The following is a 21,909-nucleotide window of genomic DNA, read 5'->3' as shown; positions in this document are numbered from 1 at the left end:
AAGGGTTACTCCAACCCATTTGGAGGGCCAAACCTTTCCGGTGTAAAATCCCCATTTAGGCACTATGGAGAAGGTCCTGCCCTTCGTTTGTCCTCCAAATTACAAATAAATGTTTTTACTTAGACGGGACACTATAGTGACCAGAAGAACTACAGCTTAATGTATTTGTTCTGGTGAGTATAGTCTGTCCCTGCAGGCTTTTTGCCGTAAACACTGTTTTTTTCCAGAGAAGATGATGTGTTTACATTACAGCCAAGGGATACCTCCGCTGGCCACTTCTCCGATGGCTACTAGAGGTGCTTCCTGGGGCAGTGCTGCACTTACATTCAGCATCTCAACGCTGAACTTTACTCATAGACATGCATTGATTTAATACATCTCTAAGACGAGATGCTGATTGGCCAAGGTGGCATCTGGCCCCGCCCCAGGCCTGCCACGTAAGCAGAGATAATCAAAATTGGCAATCTGAGCCTATCCAATGCTGTCTTACGTAATTTTTGTGATTTTCTGAGATCACCACTTCTGACGATATTAGCCAAGAAGGCACATGGGAAGCAAAGCGAGCTCCGGCAGACCGTAATAAAGTTAATATTTTACTATATTTAGGGAGGTAAGGGGGGGAGGCTAAATGGTGGTTTTAACAATATAGGGTCAGGAATACACATTTGTGTTCCTTATCTATTGTGTTTTTTTAACTGAAATCCTGCATTGGTTAAAGCTCCAAGCGCTGGTCTATGTCTGTCTGCAGGGCATGCTGACAAAAGATGTGAAATATGCACAGAACTGCATAGCCCCCTGCACACAATTACAAATATCCATATGTGTAGAGTATCAAGCTGAAACAATGCAGACTCCTACCACCATAACCACGTCATATCACTAAAGTGGTCATGGTGGTTGGAGTAACCCTTTAAAATAGAAAAGAGGGATTTGGGAATTAAATTGGGGCACTTGGGAAGTATACAAGCCAGAGGATGAAAGTCTTTACAACATTTTTGGGGGATATAACTTGTGAAACCAGTATTTCATACATAAGGTTAGCAGACAAGAGCCTACGTTTGTGTTAAAACATTCCAAATCGGACACAAAAAAAAAAAAGATAAAAAAAAAAAAGAAAAGTGACTGTGGCTATAGTCTCATACCACTATAACCATTTGGAATGGTGCTTAATGGATATTATGTCATCTCATTAATGCACAAACATACTAACTGGAGAATAGATCATTATTCAGGAAATTTATATTAAATTGCTGGTAGTGTTCTGTTGTACTAATTGAGGCTTTTAATGGTATTAATTAGTTTAGACATAAACCCATTTAAGACACTTTAATACACAATGCTTACCTTCTACTTAACTGGATTTCCAGACCAGACAAATAACATATGGGGGGGGGGGGGGGGGGGGGCGGGAGATACTTTCTGCAGTGCAATGATATAATAATAAACAGACACCGTTATTATTCACTACAGAATTGCCAGGAATTCAACGTACTTTTCCAATTTAACCAAGAAAAAAAAAAAAAAAAAAAAAGTCTAAGTCAGTATGGTTTCCATTGGCTATTTCAGCCTTTAATTTGAAATTCACTTAGAACTCCTGACAATTCTCAGTTTACAAATCTAGTCGTAAATGTAAGAATTTAGAGGAATTCAAGGGTTTTAAAATTAATTTCAAATTTAAGGTAAAATTGGCTAAACTGAAAACGGAATTGACTTGGAGATTTTTTTTTTTTCTAATTGGGCTATTTTGGCATTTAAATTCAGTTTGAATTGACTTTAAAATTCCTAGCAGCCGTCTAGTTAGACCTGCGCAGCTAAACCAGGACCACATGTTACATGTATACTCAGCGTAGAGCTTAAACGTGGACATTCTCGATATACATAACAAAATGTGCACGGATTTATGAATAACCCCACTGTTAAAATGTTGATATTCAGCGTGAGGAATGCTATTGGGGCACCACACGCCTGCTGTTATAATTTTTGTTGCACTACAAAAATAAAGAACTAAAAAAAAAATGACCGTCTCACCATACTTTAAAAGTGCGCATGGGGGTGAGTGAAGAAGAAATGGTCAGTTCACTGAATTTGGCAGTGCCACTTTAAATAAGCTGTAACCTTTCACGTCAATACCAAAATATTTAAATTAAATACTACAGCAATTAACAATTGGTTTACTGGTTAGGCTTCTCTCAGCTCTATATGTAGGCCTCTGATTTGGATTGTAATGCCCACATAACAAGGACTTTCTATCCCTTTGATGACCGCCCTATATGTTTGCCACTACCCTGTCTTAGTGAGAATTCAAAGTGAATTTCACATTGAAGGTCTAAATAGAGTAACTGGAACAATTCTCTAACTCAGCTGTGCCTTCAGATCAGCAACGCTGACTCGAAATTTGAAATTCTCTTTGAGTTCTTTGTATACTCCCTAAATAACCCTGTGTGATTTACCTACATGTATTTTCTCAAATTATTTTATTACAAATAAGTTTATGATCCTTTTTGGCACAGTTCTTCCCACGTGCCACAGCTTCTGACATTCCGTTAAATCTCACCTATTCAATACATTGTCCCAGCTTTCACCATTCTAAACTCCCATCTTTTTTACTGTACCAATAGAATGCTTTTAGTACCACCTCAATGGCCACTGGAGTGGTACTAAAACTCTTCTATTGGTACAGTAAACGGTTATTTAATTGTGCATATGGATTTGGCATAGTGTGCAAGTAACCTTTGTTCTATGTATTTATGCTGATGAATACTATAGCCATTGCTGCTGCCAAAGAGTACTGTGAGTTTGAGCACAGGGTTCAAATTTTCCGTGTTTGTTTCCGTATTACACACAAATGTTACTGTGATACCACCCTCCCCATGTTTACTGCAATAAGGGTTAATAAGCGTGTAGGAGTTTGTCTCCGATATTTTGCCTTTTAGCTGAAAGCAGCATGGTGAATCATGCCTCCCAACATTCCTGATTTTGGAAGGACATTCCCGATTTAACAACTTGAAGTACTCTCCCGGCACAAAATGGGACAATTGGCATCCACGCTACAACATTTATGTTGTGTCTGTTAAAGATCAGTCTAAAACGTATATATTGTAAAGCACTCTAGAATCTGAGGTCTCTCTATAAAGAATAAATAATATGAAAGTAAAAAGTGGTGTGTAATCCAGGGAGATTGCAGTATCCTCCAAACACCTCACACCTGATCAATGAGATACCATAGCCACTGCAAGTTATAAAGTGGAAAGATGTTGCTGATGGAATCTGTTTGAATATCAGTCTTTTGCTACATTTTACAAAAAAATTAGCTTGTCCCTACTTTGCCTTATAATACCCTTGTAATTTCAATAAATAAGGTAGTTTAGAAATTCTGGTGACCAAGCTCAACTTTTACCCCCCTATTTTAAATACCCTCAAATTAGTATAACCTTTAATTTGAAAAAAAATTGTACAGTATTAGGTCTTTATTTACATTAAAAAAAATCAAAGATACAAATCATGAACTATTTACAATATCTTAACATCTGTCAAATATAGATTTTGTTGTTGGATCATTTATAAGGAAAATATTAACTTTAACCATTATTACATCATTCGCACACAAAACATGGATATGTTCACATTTCATTAAATAGGAAGATATTGCATAAAGACAAGGAAAATAAAGTGCTTTTTTTATTTTTTTAGACAGACTTTGATTTGAGAATATTGTGCTTATATAAGCGAGAAGAAGTTCACTATGTTGAAAATGCTCTGCTAAATTGTTAATTTATATAAATAGTGTACGTTGGTACAACACTGTGCCCTAGCCCTTTAATGCCCCAAGCACATGGGTAGCACAAGCATTTTAAAAATGTGGGAAAAAAAAGTTAAAAAGGTTTAAACCTTGAGACAGGTGAAACTTACTAGGGCAAGGTTGATGCTTTACAGAGTACAGAATCGAGAAAGTGTTACCTCGACAGAACCTTACGGGCGACAGAAATTTCCGATAATGCACAGCAAGTTTAAAAACATTTGAAGCACCAACCTTGGTCATGAAATAACATGGTTAGCAGCTATTTTATAAAGTGGGAGTATATGTGTTTAGGGATAAATTTGATGCATAAAAAGGGTTTATTTTTTTTGTATTAGAAGTATGTAGATACAGGTGTCTGCTTGTGCAGGGGAGAGGAGGTATCTCTAAAGAATAAATACTTGTAAATTTTTGGTATCTGTGCTGTCAGTTACTAGTCCCCATAATAGATTTGTTGAAATGGGTGACATTTAAAAAAAATAAATAAAAGGGTTTAAAAAAAAAATAAAATAAAAAAATATATCAAAGCATTTGAATTGCCTTTAAAGCTGTACAAGTTCGAGAAATTGTCAGGTTGTCTATAAAAGGAACACATGACTGTGCATGAATAGTTAAAGTACCATTCTAAATAAAGTTTGATAATACATTCCAATGTCATGTAAATCATCACATTCTATATTGTACAAACTACACACAGAACTCTACGCATTAGCTTTGCGCAAATATAGCCAGTGTCTACTCTCCAATAAAGCACTTTCTATTGGCCTGATTTTTTTATGCAGATCTCCTGTACAGTTGGAATCCATCATAAAATGTTTTGGATTTTAATAAATAAAATGGTATTTGAAGGAAAAGGAAAAAAATAAACTTATCTAACTTTTTATGTTAAAAAAAAAAAAAAAAAAATGAATGCAAGATTATTTTAAGGGCAGAAATAAAAGTACCGGTAACTGAAAAGGGAAAGAGACACAAAAGTGAAGTATTTTTACATTTTAACAATCAAAACTAAAAAGGTTTTAAGGTATATGGTGCCAACTCAATTTTCGACTAAATTATTAAAATAACTATTGTTTTATTAAGGTCACTTATGAATATTTCTATGACTGCATTTGATTCACTCATTCTGCTTCTGTTAAAAGTATACGTATATAAAATGTATTAATACACTGCCCTTCGTTACAAGACAGCAAGTTGTTGATTGGTCTGTTTCATTCCTAAATTCCATCCAACTCCTTAATTAAACTATACTAGAATAATGCTTACATCATAGGTTTCATTTTTGGGTCATTACTCTTAAACGCAGGGGTTCTACACACTAAAGAGGAGTGAAGATGACAATTTATTGGAATTGTAAACATACTGCTGTATGACCTGCAGTCAGGGTACTTAAAATAGTTTTGAAAGCCATAAGGTTTTTAAGTTCCACAATAAATTAAAAAGTCACAAAGGTGTTTTTTTGTTTTTTTTAACTTTGAAAAGTGGAAGAAAAATAAAAAATATTCCATGTAAAATGTGCAAGGTAGGACAAAATTATTAAGTCACTATGAGAAAGAAGACTGTTTGTCTAAGGCAAAATGTACTGGAATACAAGGCCCATTGGACATGTTATATTGGAATAATCATTTATATATATACTATGTTACCAATAGTCTGCACAGTTGTGCGGTTGCGCCCTCTGGTGGTCCTTCTCAGACTGGCTTACTAAAATCAGACACATGCCGCTACCCTGTTTGACTTGTTGGGATCATATGTATTGAAAAATTAATGAGTTACACCATCAGTGCATTCATTTTTAGAACCCTAAATCAAAATCTTTCGTTATCCTGATGGTTTGGCAGTTAATTTTCTATATAACAGGTGTCTTACTATGAGAATCCAGGGTTTAAAAAAAAAAAAAAAAAAAAAAGAATTTAGTGAAAAACCACATTTCACAAAAAGAGTTTGAATGGATTAAATAGTGTTATTCTTATTGCAGGGCACATTGCCTTTACATAGAGTAGTCAGCATCATTAGTAAGGCACGAACAACCTCTGAAACGAACAAGAGCACTCTATGTCCTCACAGCAATATTCCCATAAACTAACTAGTAGTCTCCCTTAGGAATATTCCCAAAATGGACATAATTCATAAAACACATTTTCAGGAAAATGCATGAGTAACAGGAACTATAAGCTTTTCTGGGTTCATTAAAAATATGCACTTATCCAAAGCTTCACTTCTGGTTAGTCTTAAAATTAGAAATATGTTTTTCCTTAAAAGATTACAAAAAGATGAATATAATTCTTTGCACCATTAATGTTTGCTATTTGCAGAATGCATAGGATTTCCGTTATATTATCTGTATAAGTTACAGGCCTTTATATAAAGTATACATTTTTTTTTCTATTCTTCTATTAGTAACGGAATATAATTATTGTTTTGTCAAAAGTGTATCAAAGAACACAAACTAAACTTGAGTCTGACTCAAAATGAGCGATTTTGGTTGAAGGGACTCCACGGCATTGTCTTCTCGTTCTGAAACTCATGACCTGTTCACCCGACCAGGGTTGTCCTCTATTTCAAACGTTGGGTTGTCCATGTGTGGAAGAACCTCAATAGCTGTAACGACGGAGGACTCGTTGCTTACGAGATCTATGTTTTCATCTGTTGGAAAAATACAAGAAATATAAGATTCAGGATTAAAGAACCAACCAATAAACTAACATATACAACAATTTACGTTGGTTATATAAGACAAACCTCATTAATATTTTTTAGATTGAGAAAACATGTACAAGGGTTTTCTCTTGAATGTATCCTTACTTAACATGATAAAAAGTACAATAAATATCTTACCATGTCTCAAAAAGAAGGAAATGACCAGTGAAATTGGTTTTGTCAGAGGTAGTGGACCACACTCCACAAAATATCTGGAAAGTAGTTCCAAAGTTAAAGTGAATACCATCATTCTGATTTAGGGTGTAATGTATTCCCCGTCTCCATGCCATTAGTTGGACAACAGGAGAGGATAGTGAACAAATAATATATTTTTATTAATTTAACAAACTGGGGCCATGTTAAATGAACTAGACAGTTGAGATTATATGAGCAAACAAATTTAATGAAAGGAATAAGAAAAACAAAAAAAGTCGTGAAGGCACATAGAACAGGGAAATTGGCAGAAATAAATATACTATGAGCATGCCAACATCATTTAAACAGATGAGATGCTAGAATGAATGAGAGGACAAATAGATACTTTTTTGTGCTTTACCATTTAATAAAAATGTTCCATTTCTGTTTGAAATTTAATTGTTCAAAATGGCTGTGCACAAAATGTGTTGTTTATTGAGCATTAAAAAAAACAAAAAAAAAACAAAAAAAAAAAAAACTGCATCTTGTTACTTTTCGTAAAACCCCCATGATTTCCCTGTGCCTGCAATTTGTGTCAACTTGGGGAACTAGAAAGCAGAGTCTAGAATGACTATACATGGCTCGTCAGGGAGTAAACCATTTTGTTTTACAGGGACTTCTCTCAGTCTAGAGCATCATGACTGGCGAGTTGTGACTGCAATTCTAGAACACGGTTTTGAAGTAAGTTTTTTTTTTTGAGTAGCTTCTGTCTCTGCATCTCGTCTTTTCGCATATCTTTATCATGAGAGAGACTGATTATTAAAATATCTACAGAGCCATTAGATGGCACTATTTTCCATAGTATACACTTACATTATAGGGGGAAAATAATAAATAACAGATTGATTTGCTTTACTAAACAAAACACAAATAAATTCAGGTACTTGGTGGAATGTAGTCCACTAGTGTGAATCATATCTGGTCTTACAGAGTGTGTACATACAGCAAGAAGTCTTCCATTATGGATTAACGGTGTTCACGTTATTAAGCAGCAAGTTTGTATATAGCTACTAAAAACAATTGCCAGGCATCAGTTAGAGCCACTGAAACCCTATTTTTACTGAACAAAATGTTTTCACGCACTCATGTTATTAGTAATTACTTCACCATATTGCTGCTATCTTTCTTTTATATCTACTAAGCGCATTGCACTTTGAAAACATCTGTGGCAACCACTACAAATCCAAAGACGGGGATTGTACCGTCCAAGCGCTTCACAGCAGAGCTCTGTCATAGCTCATCCAAATAGGAGTGAACTGTACATAGCCATAAAACTACCTGTCTTTAAGATAATATTTACTGTATTGCACTATTATTTTTTATCTTCATTATTTTCCGAGGTTACGATTTATCGGAATATTCAAGGATACATGTATGTATTTTCTGCATATATAAATCACTAGGCGCGGTACACGCCCTTTCTGTTTTGCCATGGATTAAAGAGCTGCTTCAAATTAGATTAATCACTTTTACATACATTATAAACCAATTATAAAATATGTACACAAAATTACACCATATAATTATGTGGATACAAAGGCCACAGCTTTTATTTAAAGCACGTACTGCATAAATAAAATTTATTTTTAAAAATCAACCACTACATGAACTTTTTCCCTCATTAAAAAAGTTTAAAACCAGAAAATAGGCAAGAATAATCCAACATGGCTCCCAGATCGTTATCAAACTATCCTTTCCAAATGGATGGAGCTTATTGTCTGACTTATGCCTATGACAGATTTGGAGAATAGGTGGGACACGGGTCTAGGTAAGCTGTGGAGTGAACTGCAACCCATCAAAAAGGCTTCAAATATCAAATCTGGCTCATACTCATCTGGTCACTTCACAGCCAAACAAATTGATACATTTTTGTAAGCAAAAATCTGGTTAAAAAAAAAATCCAAAAAAACAACACTTTCCCATGCCTCCTGCACTTAACCATACTTGACCTTGCCTCGCTACAAACTTAACATGTGGCTTGCTTATGTCCATCAACGGACAATAGGTACACAGACGGGAGATAGCTTTTATTTTTTTAAATAAGGTCTTCAATAAGGAAGTGGTTGAAATATTTAAGCATTTTCACATTTAATAGAAGCGTTGTAGGTTTTCTATGGAAAGCAGTAAAGACAATCTCATTGCCTGTCCCACTGGCACAAATATGTATAAAAAAATTAAAATGAAATAATAAAATAAAAAAAAAATAAAAAACACTGCTTATTTAAGCAAGGGCAAACTTGTAGAGGATTCTATTTACGCGTGACTGGAGTTCCGTACCTTTTCCCCAGTACAAATACTGCAACTATTTAGCATATGTGTACCAGTAGGACAGCTCTGCTTATATGAGCAAACAGAGGAGAGCTGAGGCTTGGAAACCTAAGGCTATTACTTTAGATCTAATCACCTCATCTTGGATGAGCCAAACAATAGAGGGAGGGAGCCAAAGTGCAAGTCATTTTTTGCATTATTTTTATTCCCAAAACCATGTCATAGAAAAGTGAAGTGTCTCCTTGAATCATCATACAAACCAAAGATGTTCAGAGATCACTTCCTGTACAGTAAATGCAGCTGATAGAAAATGGGATAAAGGTTTAAACGTGAAGCAATTACCTGAGCAACAAATGGAATTAACAGATTTCCCGTGGAGATTTTTATTCCCCACCCCACCAGGTAAAACACGGATTACTCAAGTCTTGAAGTTCATTATCACAATTTAATCAAATACTGACAGGTATAGGGAAGGGACCGTGGCGTATTACCTGCAGATGTCATCTAGTCTGTACTTAAAGGAATATCGCTTTTTTTTAATCCATACTACATAATGAATAACGTATGGTTGGCAAACCGCAGAGCAGCACCATTTACCCTTCAGCAAGTTGCAATCTTTGCTTTTTAAAATAGAAAATACTCACATGCGGCTTCTGCATCTTCAGCTGGCTCATCAATCCCTCGAACAGAGGCATATCCAGACGATGCATTGTCACTGCGAGTCTCATCTTCTACCTGCACTGTGCTTCTCTGGAGATCACTGGAAACAGAGGCAATGGCCAAACCGGTCTCTTGCTCTTCAGTAGGCTAAATAAATAAATACATAAAGATTACTACTACTCCACTTGTAAAAACCATAACATTATGCTTAATGGTGGTACATGTCCAACCTTTCAACAGCAAGCGTGGGTGAGGAACATCAAATATGCAAAGTGTTAATTAAGGCGTGAAAACATTTACTTTTGCTTGGTCAGAACACTGGGCTTGCGTGATTGCCAAGGCCACAATGGTTCATTTAACACACGTGGACAGGTCGCTGAGCACCTCAATGTTACAGGTGTAAAATGTTGGGATTTGGTACTGCTGGCACTGGCTGGTATGAAATACTAGATATACTGGATGAAGCGGCTTGGTCATTTTTTCCCCTTTCAGTTTTTAATTTTCTTTATACCCCTTGTATAAAAAAAAAAAAAATAGGATTATATTCCCCACTATGCCACTTGCCTTGAAATATTTTTATTAACTTTTATTCCTTGCATCGGATCTTAATACCCCGGAGCCTTCATTTTATTCTCCTCTGTCTATGGTGTCTGGAATTTGCCCTTCTCTGGGATTTTATTGACTGATGGATTGTGGGTAAATTTGCTTAATAATAACAACAGGTAAAATGGAACTTTGCTTAAGCTCCGCCCAGTGAAAAAACTTGTCAAAGATCATGCTTCCCAATGACAAATAGTATATATATATATATTTAAAAAACAATAATTAAAAACACCAAAGTCACATAAGCTTTTTATTTTTTACTCTCATTATTTGACCCTTTGACTTTATTTAATATAAGAACTTTGATTAATAGACTAAATACTTCTATGTTTGGCATGCATTGTATTGACATTTCCAGCAGGGGGTGTTCTTGCTATGATAACCAAAAATGCAACTTAATATGTTGATAGGTTATTTTACAATAAAGCAATTACATTTCCCCCCCATGAGGGAAAAAATAAATAAAAATGGCCAAGTGTCATTTTCCATGTTCACTGTTGAGTTCTTAATGGTATTAGCAGTAAAGGTGATGTAGTGATTTAACCCCTTAAGGACACAACTTCAGAAATAAAAGAGAATCATGACGGAATATTTACGTCATGTGTCCCTAAGAGGTTTTGAATGCTCCTTGCATACCACATCCCCCTCCTTACTGAGAGGACCTAACTGCTTTACAGTACACAGCATTCATATTCTGCAGAAGGATTGTATTCATTGCTATGTATATTGTTGCATTATAAGTTTGATAGACAAATGTTGCACATATTGGGATAAAGTAGATAATGAGATTTAAGAATGATATGGACGCCTCTAGAATCTGTTAGTCCTCCAAGCCAAACGGAAGTTTTTCCATACACATATATTTTGATATTCATGTGCACATTCAGAATTTGCACCAACATACAAGATTAGAACTTACCGCAATTCCTAGTGATTTCAAAATGTCACACTTGCACATTGGACATGTTCGGTGTTCAAGTAGCCAGGGGTCAATGCAATTCTTGTGGAAGAAGTGGCTGTGGAAAGTAGAAGGTTTGTTTAGAACCATGAAAATATGAAGAAAAGATACAAATGGAGAAAAAGGACATAAAAATCAACATATCGCTACCCTCGTCTACAAGGCTGAACACATGCTCTAAATTTTAGATTTCCGGTCCCACTATTGGATTCCATTGATTCAACAGTGGTAATTCAGTCCACACTGGAGATTCGTTTTTATACAGACTAAGAACAGACACATGCTTTACAAGAGTTGTATAAAATGATTTTTTTTAAAACCAGCAGATATCTATATATACACACAGTATATATGCACATGTTTCTGCATTCAAAATATTTGAATCTGATTATATGCAGCGGTGTAAGGGTTAGAAATAATGTTAGAAGTAGTTAAAGGGACTCTCCAGTGCCAGGAAGACAAAACGTTTTCCTGGCACTGCAGGTCACCTCTCCCTCCCACCTCCCATCCCCGGTTGCTGAAGGGGTCCAAAACCCCTTCAAGTCACTTACCCGAGACCCCCATCCTTGGCGCTGCTTCTGGGTCTGCCCACGCTCCTCCCAGTCACCACGTCATCTGGCGGGGGAGACCGATCATGCCCGCCGGCGGGGGAAACCTAATGCGCATGCGCGGCAATGCAGCGCATGCACATTAGACCTCTCCATAGGAAAGCATTGAAAATGCTCTTAATGCTTTCCTATGGAGATTTTAGCGACGCTGGAGGTCCTCACACCTGTGCTAGAATCCCGGAAGTGCCCTCTAGTGGCTGTCTAGTAGACAGCCACTAGAGGAGGAGTTAACCCTGCAAGGTAATTATTGCAGTTTATAGAAAACTGCAATAATTAATTACACTTGCAGGGTTAAAGGTAGTGGGAGTTGGCACCCAGACCACTCCATTGGGCAGAAGTGGTCTGGGTGCCTGGAGTGTCCCTTTAAGGTAAAGGGGGAGGGGTTAACTTCAGAGTTAGATTACAGAGTGTTAAAAGGATTAAATGTCTTACATTTATGGTATAAGGGTATTTTGATTTATTGAGTTTTGGGTTAAATTTAGTATGGGTACATTGGGTGTTTAGTGTAAGAAGTTGAACATAGTACCAAGGTGAAGGTTTGCTTAACATTTTGGGAGGGGTTAGGGAAAAGGTGCGTTTAGATACAGGACCTTGGAGGGGTTTTTGCATCCCCTAACAAGACATTTCCTGTGAGAGGTCACTAGTGGGCAGAGGGGAAGTGATCCCTTCCACCTCCTGTCCAGACTCTCACACACAGACACTGGAGGAGCTGGGACAGCACTGAGGTTTACACCTGCTATAACAGTTCCTGCTGTTAAGCATAGGAAGCTGATTGGACAACAGCGGACACTAGCCAAGGCTTCTGGTACTTAAAGGAACACTATAGTCACCAAAACAACGTAAGCTTAATGAAGTCGTTTTGGACTATAGATCATGCCCCTGAAGTCTCACTAATCAATTATCTGCCATTTAGGAGTTAAATCACTTTGTTTATGCAGCCCTAGCCACACCTCCCCTGGCTATGATTGACACTGACTGCAAAGGGGGAAAATATAAGTAAACAAATAAAATCAGATGTTAACTTGCTTTAGAAGTGGTTTTCCTTCCTGCTCTGTAAATTGAACGTTAATTACATACATGAGGCTCCTGCAAGGTCTAGCAAGCTATTAACAGAGCAGTGAATAAGAAAGTATAAAGTAAAACGGAATTTGCAGTAAAGGAAGTGTAAACATTAAATGCCACTTTACAGGAAGTATTTAGGAAGGCTGTGCACGTTAATGGCAAGGAGGTGTGACTAGGGCTGCATAAACCAATTTATTTAACTCCTAAATGGCAGAGTATCTGTAATATTTTTAAGCAAGAAAAGCAGGAAGGAGAATTGGATGTACTTGTCCATTTAGGGACAAATGACTTGGCTTGCAATGAGGTTTCAGATGTTAAGGAAGTTTTTAGTGTTTTTGCCAATGATATACGGCAGGTTGCTTCCACACTGTCATTCTCTGAAGTTCTGCCTGTGCATAACACTCAGAATGACAGACGGATGCGTATTAGGGACTTTAACTTGTGGTTTGGTGAATGGTGTCGGGAGCAAGGATTTGGCTTTATTGCTCATGGTAGCTCTGTTTGAAATGGAAATAAACTGTACAAAAAAGATGGTTTGCATCTTTCTCAAAAGGGAACAAATGTTCTCAGTGAGCAGTTCAGAGGTTTTGCTAGGATGTATTTAAACTAGGAGGGGGGGGGGTGGCAAAAAGGTGATAAAACCTCAATCCAATTGTCCCCCAAAACAAGGACAGAAGGTGCCTGTAGCAAGTGTGTTAAAAAAATTATAAGCTTAAAGTCATGTCTACAAATGCTTGCAGTTTAGGGAATAAGATCCATGAACTTGTGGCAATAATGGCAACTGATAGTGTAGATTTAGTCGCGGTTACTGAGACATGGTATAATGAGAAAAATGACTGGGACATAGCAATACCAGGGTACTCTTTATATAGAAAAGACAGGGAAGGCAAGAAAGGGGAGGGGTGGCCCTGTATGCAGGGCCGGCCTTAGGGGTGTGCGAGCTGTGCGGCCGCACAGGGCGCCATGGAGCAGGGGGCGCCGTGCGGCCGCACAGCCGGCCGGGATTAAAAAAAAATAAAAAATTGCGGTGGGGCGGAGCTTACCGTGCGGCGGGGGCGGAGCTAAAAGTGCCGGAAAACTGCTGCAGGGGATGGAGGAAGGAGTCCCTGCTTCCCCACCAAACAGTCACCAGGAGCTGCACTGCCTCCACAATGAACTCCACAGGTAACTGTGTGATTGTCAGGTGAGTGTGACTCTCTGCCTGTGTATATGACTGTCTGCCTCTGTGTGTGTATATGACTGTCTGCGTGTGTGTGTGCGCGTGTGTGTGTGTATATGACTGTCTGCGTGTGTGTGTGTGTGTGTGTATATGACTGTCTGCGTGTGTGTGTGTGTGTGTGTATATGACTGTCTGCGTGTGTGTGTGTGTGTGTGTGTATATGACTGTCTGCGTGTGTGTGTGTGTGTGTGTGTATATATGACTGTCTGCGTGTGTGTGTGTGTGTGTGTGTATATGACTGTCTGCGTGTGTGTGTGTGTGTGTGTGTATATGACTGTCTGCGTGTGTGTGTGTGTGTGTGTGTATATGACTGTCTGCGTGTGTGTGTGTGTGTGTGTATATGACTGTCTGCGCGTGTGTGTGTGTGTGTATGACTGTCTGCGCTTGTGTGTGTGTGTATATGACTGTCTGCGCGTGTGTGTGTGTGTGTGTATATGACTGTCTGCGCGTGTGTGTGTGTGTGTGTATATGACTGTCTGCGCGTGTGTGTGTGTGTGTGTGTATATGACTGTCTGCGCGTGTGTGTGTGTGTGTGTGTATATGACTGTCTGCGCGTGTGTGTGTGTGTGTGTGTATATGACTGTCTGCGCGTGTGTGTGTGTGTGTGTGTATGACTGTCTGCCTCTGTGTGTATGACTGTCTGCCTCTGTGTGTATGACTGTCTGCCTCTGTGTGTATGACTGTCTGCCTCTGTGTGTATGACTGTCTGCCTCTGTGTGTATGACTGTCTGCCTCTGTGTGTATGACTGTCTGCCTCTGTGTGTATGACTGTCTGCCTCTGTGTGTATGACTGTCTGCCTCTGTGTGTATGACTGTCTGCCTCTGTGTGTATGACTGTCTGCCTCTGTGTGTATGACTGTCTGCCTCTGTGTGTATGACTGTCTGCCTCTGTGTGTATGACTGTCTGCCTCTGTGTGTATGACTGTCTGCCTCTGTGTGTGTGTGTGTGTCTGTGTGTATGATGGACTGTCTGCCTGTGTGTGTCTGTGCAGGGCCGGCGCGTCCATAAGGCGGCACAGGCGGCCGCCTTAGGGCGCACGGGCTCTGGGGGCGCAAGATTTCAGTGACCGGCAGGAGGGAAGCTCTCTATCCTGCCGGGCCACCATCTCGGCCCCCGGTGCGGCGTGCGGCTGTGCTGAGATCAGACGCGGCGAGGGAGCTCTAACCTCTCTGCTCTGCTCCCTCGCGCGCTGCCTGTCTGCTGATACCGCGGGAGCCGGAATATGACGTCATATGACGAGCAGAGAGGTTAGAGCTCCCTCGCCGCGTCTGATCTCAGCACAGCCGCACGCCGCCCAGCAGCCCCACTGGACCCCAGGGAAGGATTCATCATCCACACCAGCTCTCCAGGTAGGGAGGCTGGGTGGATATTATTTATTTATAAAATAATGTGTGAGTGTCTGTGTGTGAGTGTCTGTGTGTGTGTGTGTGAGTGTCTGTGTGTGTGTGTGTGAGTGTCTGTGTGTGTGTGTGTGAGTGTCTGTGTGTGTGTGTGTGAGTGTCTGTGTGTGTGTGTGTGAGTGTCTGTGTGTGTGTGTGTGAGTGTCTGTGTGTGTGTGTGTGAGTGTCTGTGTGTGTGTGTGTGAGTGTCTGTGTGTGTGTGTGTGAGTGTCTGTGTGTGTGTGTGTGAGTGTCTGTGTGAGTGTGTGTGTGTGTGTGAGTGTCTGTGTGTGTGTGTGAGTGTCTGTGTGTGTGTGTGTGAGTGTCTGTGTGTGTGTGTGAGTGTCTGTGTGTGTGTGTGAGTGTCTGTGTGTGTGTGTGAGTGTCTGTGTGTGTGTGTGAGTGTCTGTGTGTGTGTGTGAGTGTCTGTGTGTGTGTGTGAGTGTCTGTGTGTGTGTGTGAGTGTCTGTGTGTGTGTGTGAGTGTCTGTGTGTGTGTGTGAGTGTCTGTGTGTGTGTGTGAGTGTCTGTGTGTGTGTGTGAGTGTCTGTGTGTGTGTGTGAGTGTCTGTGTGTGTGTGTGAGTGTCTGTGTGTGTGTGTGAGTGTCTGTGTGTGTGTGTGAGTGTCTGTGTGTGTGTGTGAGTGTCTGTGTGTGTGTGTGAGTGTCTGTGTGTGTGTGTGAGTGTCTGTGTGTGTGTGTGAGTGTCTGTGTGTGTGTGTGAGTGTCTGTGTGTGTGTGTGAGTGTCTGTGTGTGTGTGTGAGTGTCTGTGTGTGTGTGTGAGTGTCTGTGTGTGTGTGTGAGTGTCTGTGTGTGTGTGAGTGTCTGTGTGTGTGTGAGTGTCTGTGTGTGTGTGAGTGTCTGTGTGTGTGTGAGTGTCTGTGTGTGTGTGAGTGTCTGTGTCTGTGTGTGAGTGTATGTGTCTGTGTGTGAGTGTATGTGTCTGTGTGTGAGTGTATGTGTCTGTGTGTGAGTGTATGTGTCTGTGTGTGAGTGTGTGTGTCTGTGTGTGAGTGTGTGTGTCTGTGTGTGAGTGTATGTGTCTGTGTGTGAGTGTATGTGTCTGTGTGTGAGTGTATGTGTGTGAGTGTATGTGTCTGTGTGTGAGTGTCTGTGTGTGTGTGTGTGAGTGTCTGTGTGTGTGTGTGTGAGTGTCTGTGTGTGTGTGTGTGAGTGTCTGTGTGTGTGTGTGTGAGTGTCTGTGTGTGTGTGTGTGAGTGTCTGTGTGTGTGTGTGTGAGTGTCTGTGTGTGTGTGTGTGAGTGTCTGTGTGTGTGTGTGTGAGTGTCTGTGTGTGTGTGTGAGTGTCTGTGTGAGTGTCTGTGTGTGTGTGTGAGTGTCTGTGTGTGTGTGTGAGTGTCTGTGTGTGTGTGTGAGTGTCTGTGTGTGTGTGTGAGTGTCTGTGTGTGTGTGTGAGTGTCTGTGTGTGTGTGTGAGTGTCTGTGTGTGTGTGTGAGTGTCTGTGTGTGTGTGTGAGTGTCTGTGTGTGTGTGTGAGTGTCTGTGTGTGTGTGTGAGTGTCTGTGTGTGTGTGTGAGTGTCTGTGTGTGTGTGTGAGTGTCTGTGTGTGTGTGTGAGTGTCTGTGTGTGTGTGTGAGTGTCTGTGTGTGTGTGTGAGTGTCTGTGTGTGTGTGTGAGTGTCTGTGTGTGTGTGTGAGTGTCTGTGTGTGTGTGTGAGTGTCTGTGTGTGTGTGTGAGTGTCTGTGTGTGTGTGTGAGTGTCTGTGTGTGTGTGTGAGTGTCTGTGTGTGTGTGTGAGTGTCTGTGTGTGTGTGTGAGTGTCTGTGTGTGTGTGAGTGTCTGTGTGTGTGTGAGTGTCTGTGTGTGTGTGAGTGTCTGTGTGTGTGTGAGTGTCTGTGTGTGTGTGAGTGTCTGTGTGTGTGTGAGTGTCTGTGTCTGTGTGTGAGTGTCTGTGTCTGTGTGTGAGTGTATGTGTCTGTGTGTGAGTGTATGTGTCTGTGTGTGAGTGTATGTGTCTGTGTGTGAGTGTGTGTGTCTGTGTGTGAGTGTGTGTGTCTGTGTGTGAGTGTGTGTGTCTGTGTGTGAGTGTATGTGTCTGTGTGTGAGTGTATGTGTCTGTGTGTGAGTGTATGTGTGTGAGTGTATGTGTCTGTGTGTGAGTGTATGTGTCTGTGTGTGTATGTGTCTGTGTGTGAGTGTATGTGTCTGTGAGTGACAGTGTGTGTCTGTGAGTGACAGTGTGTGTCTGTGAGTGACAGTGTGTGTCTGTGAGTGACAGTGTGTGCGTCTGTGAGTGACAGTGTGTGCGTCTGTGAGTGACAGTGTGTGCGTCTGTGAGTGACAGTGTGTGCGTCTGTGAGTGACAGTGTGTGCGTCTGTGAGTGACAGTGTGTGCGTCTGTGAGTGACAGTGTGTGCGTCTGTGAGTGACAGCGTGTGCGTCTGTGAGTGACAGCGTGTGCGTCTGTGAGTGACAGCGTGTGCGTCTGTGAGTGACAGCGTGTGCGTCTGTGAGTGACAGCGTGTGCGTCTGTGAGTGACAGCGTGTGCGTCTGTGAGTGACAGCGTGTGTGTGTGAGTGACAGCGTGTGTGTGTGAGTGTATCTGTCAGTGTATGATGAGTGTGTTTGTCAGTGTATGAGTGTGTGTCTGTCAAATCAGTGAGAGTATGTTTGTCATTGAGTGTGTGTGTGACTGTCTGTGTCTGTCAGTGACGTCTGTGTGTTTGTCATTGAGTGTGTGACTGTCGGTGTGTACAGAGTGTAGCGGAGCTCGGTACAGGAGCTTCTGTTTCCTGTACCTGGCCAGACTGACAGGAGGTGCTCACAGAGAGAGCACTCCCTGTCAGTTCGGCCGGGTACAAAAAACTGAAGCTCCTGTACCGCGCTCCGCTCCGCTACACTCTGTACACACTGACACACCAGGAAGGGGAGTGTGACCACTAAAGGGGTGTGGGGTGCACCATGGGACAGGGAGGGAATGGGAGAGAAACACCAAGAGACAGGGAAAAGAGGGGGTAGGGGAGAAGAACACGAAGGGACCATTAATGGTCAGGGAGGGGAGAGGGGCTGGTTAAGAGTCACATAGGTGAAGATGTTTTTTTGGGGGGGGAGGGGGGGCGAAAAAATGCATCTTCGCCTATGTACCTAAAAATCCAAGCACCGGCCCTGTGTCTGTGTGTATGATGGACTGTCTGCCTGTGTGTGTCTGTATGTGTGTGTGACTGTCTGCCTTTGTGTGTCTGTATGTGTGTGTCTGTGTGTGTGTGTATGACTGTCTGCCGGTGTGTGTGTGTGTGTGTGTATGACTGTCTGCTTGTGTGTGTGTGGATGTCTTCCTGTGTGTGTGTATGGCCGTCTGACTGTGTGTGTGTGTGTGTCACATACAACCAATACACGCATATCACACACTGTTAATACACCCATTACAAATATCACACATAGCATACATATCACACACAGTCATCATGCGTACTATTACATACACAGACAACACAAACATAACAGCATACATGGATGACGGGGGGGGGGGGGCGCTGTGAAGATTTTTCGCACAGGGCGTCTAAATGCCTAAGGCCGGCCCTGCCTGTATGTGAAGGATAGCATAAAATCTAGCCTAATAAAGGTTAGTGAGGCGAACATAGAGTCCGTTTGGGTTACGTTAGAATTTAACTCGTGTAGGTGTGATTTATAGGCCCCCAGGACAAAGTGAAGAGTTAGATACCGTATATACTAGAGTATAAGCCGAGTTTTTTAGCACATTTTTTGTGCTAAAAAAACGGAACTCGGCTTATACTCGAGTCAGAGTCTGTATTATGGCAATTTGCATTGCCATAATTACAGACTGGGGGAGAGGGGGGCAGGCAGAGCTGTACTTACCTTTCCTGCAGCTCCTGTCAGCTCTCTCCTCCTCCGCGCCGTCCGTTCAGCACCTCGGTCAGCTCCCAGTGTAAGTCTCGCGAGAGCCGCGGGGTCATAGTGCGGCTCTCGCGAGACTTACAGTGTGAGCTGACAGAGGGAGCTGCACGGACGGCGCGGAGGAGGAGAGAGCTGACAGGAGCTGCAGGAGAGGTAAGTACAGCTCTGCCAGCCCCACTCCTCCCCCCACTGAACTGCCAATGCTGGACCACCAGGGAAGGAGCCCCCCTCCCTGCCATGTATCAAGCAGGGAGGGGGGACGAAAAAAAATAATTAGTAATAATAAAACAAAATAATAATACAATAATAATAATTAAATTAAATTAATAAAAATAATAATGAATAATAATAAAAAAAAATTTAATTAATAAAAATTAAAATAAAAAAAAACACCCACCCCCACCAAGGCTCTGCAACACACACTCACACACACACGCTGCACTCACTCACACACGCTGCACTCACTCACACACGCTGCACTCACTCACACACGCTGCACTCACTCACACACGCTGCACTCATACACACACGCTGCACTCATACACACACGCTGCACTCATACACACACGCTGCACTCATACACACACGCTGCACTCATACACACACGCTGCACTCAAACACACACTGTAAATAAATATTCAATTAATATATTTTTTTAGGATCTAATTTTATTTAGAAATTTACCAGTAGCTGCTGCATTTCTCACCCTAGTCTTATACTCGAGTCAATAAGTTTTCCCAGTTTTTTTTGTTAAAATTAGGGGCCTCGGCTTATACTCGGGTCGGCTTATACTCGAGTATATACGGTAATCTACTAGTTGAAGAAATAGCTAAAATGACAATGAAGGGGGAAGTTATCACCATGGGTGACTTTAATCTTCCTGATGTGAATTGGAAAACAAAAATAGCTACTTGTGCCAGGAGCACACATATTCTAAACTCCCTACTGGGATTGTCTCTAAAACAAGTCGTTGAGGAGCCAACTCGTAAAGATGCCATACTAGATTTAGTGTTAACAAATGGAGATTTGGTATCAGATATTACTGTAGGTGAAAGTTTAGGATCCAGTGATCATCAGTCAGTGTGGTTTAATATAGGAACAGTGACTGAGTCACACCACAAAAAAAGCAAAAGTTTTAGACTTTAAAAAAACAGACTTTTCTAAAATTAGAATATGTGTAAAGGAGTCATTATCAGACTGGAGCAATTTAAATGGAGTCCAAAAGAAATGGGACCTGATGGAATACACCCAAAGCTATTAAAAGAGCTTAGTGGTGTACTAGCAAAACCATTAACAGATTTATTTAACCAATCATTGTTAACAGGATTAGTCCCAGAAGATTGGAAGTTAGTGAATGTTGTGCCCATTCGCAAGAAAGGTAGTAGGGGGAGTTGGGCAACTATAGGCCAGTAAGCCTTACTTCAGTAGTGGGGAAAGTGAAGGAAACCATGTTAAAGGATAGGATTGTTGAACATCTAAAAACACATGGATTTCAAGATCAGAGACAACATGGGCAGGGAGATCATGCCAAACTAATCTTATTGATTGGTAACTAAAATTATAGATCAGGGTGGTGCAGTAGACATTGTTTACCTAGATTTCAGTAAGGCTTTTGACACTGTTGCACATAGAAGGCTTATCAATAAACTACAATCTTCGAGTTTGGATACCAATATTGTTGAAAGGGTAAGGCAGTGTCTGAGTGACAGGCAACAGAGGGTTGTAGTCAATGGAGTATATTCGAAGCTTGGGCTTGTCACCAGTGGGGTACCTCAGGGATCTGTATTTGAACCCATTCTCTTTAATATTTTTATTAGTGATATTGCAGAAGGTCTTGATGGTAAGGTGTGTCTTTTTGCGGATGATACCAAGATATGTAACAGGGTTGATGTTCCAAGAGGGATAAGCCAAATGGCAAATGATTTAGGTAAACTAGAAAAATGGTCAGAGTTGTGGCAACTGACATTTAATGTGGATAAGTGCAAGATAATGCAACTTGGACGTAAAAACCCAAGGGCAGAGTACAGAATATTTGATAGACTCCTAACCTCAACATCTGAGGAAAGGGATTTAGGGGTGATTATTTCTGATGACTTAAAGGTAGGCAGACAATGTAATAGAGCAACAGGAAATGCTAGCAGAATGCTTGGTTGTATAGGGAGAGGTATTAGCAGTAGAAAGAGGGAAGTGCTCATGCCATTGTACAGAACACTGGTGAGACCTCACTTGGAGTACTGTACACAGTACTGGAGACCATATCTTCAGAAGGATATTGATACCTTAGAGAGAGTTCAAAGAAGGGCTACTAAACTGATTCATGGATTACAGGATAAAACTTACCAGGAAAGGTTAAAGGATCTTAACATGTATAGCTTGGAGGAAAGACGAGACAGGGGGGATATGATAGAAACATTTAAATACATAAAGGGAATCAACACAGTAAAGGAGGAGACTATATTTAAAAGAAGAAAAACTACCATAACAAGAGGACATAGTCTTAAATTAGAGGGGCAAAGGTTAAAAAATAATACCAGGAAGTGTGTTTTAGCTACACAAACATTAAAAAAAAAAGTAATTCTCATTTATTTGG

The 21,909-nt window shown here is 40.7% G+C and overlaps 1 protein-coding gene across 1 annotated transcript in view; it reads right to left on the bottom strand.

Moving 5' to 3' along the window:
* Positions 1-5,965: 5,965 nt before the first annotated feature.
* Positions 5,966-21,909, bottom strand: part of RNF128 (ring finger protein 128) — a 63,681-nt gene continuing 47,737 nt past the window's right edge. Inside the window, exons 5-7 of the mRNA XM_063431962.1 lie at positions 11,139-11,235; positions 9,601-9,763; positions 5,966-6,439 (exon numbers count right to left, since the gene is read on the bottom strand). Of these exons, the coding sequence (XP_063288032.1) occupies positions 6,318-6,439; positions 9,601-9,763; positions 11,139-11,235 (382 nt within the window). The 3' untranslated portion in view covers positions 5,966-6,317. The remainder of the gene's footprint in view (positions 6,440-9,600; positions 9,764-11,138; positions 11,236-21,909) is intronic.

The sequence above is a fragment of the Pelobates fuscus genome, chromosome 9 (genome assembly GCF_036172605.1).
Source record: "Pelobates fuscus isolate aPelFus1 chromosome 9, aPelFus1.pri, whole genome shotgun sequence".
Classification (NCBI taxonomy): Eukaryota; Metazoa; Chordata; class Amphibia; order Anura; family Pelobatidae; genus Pelobates; species Pelobates fuscus.
This window is presented reverse-complemented; position numbering and strand designations above follow the sequence as displayed.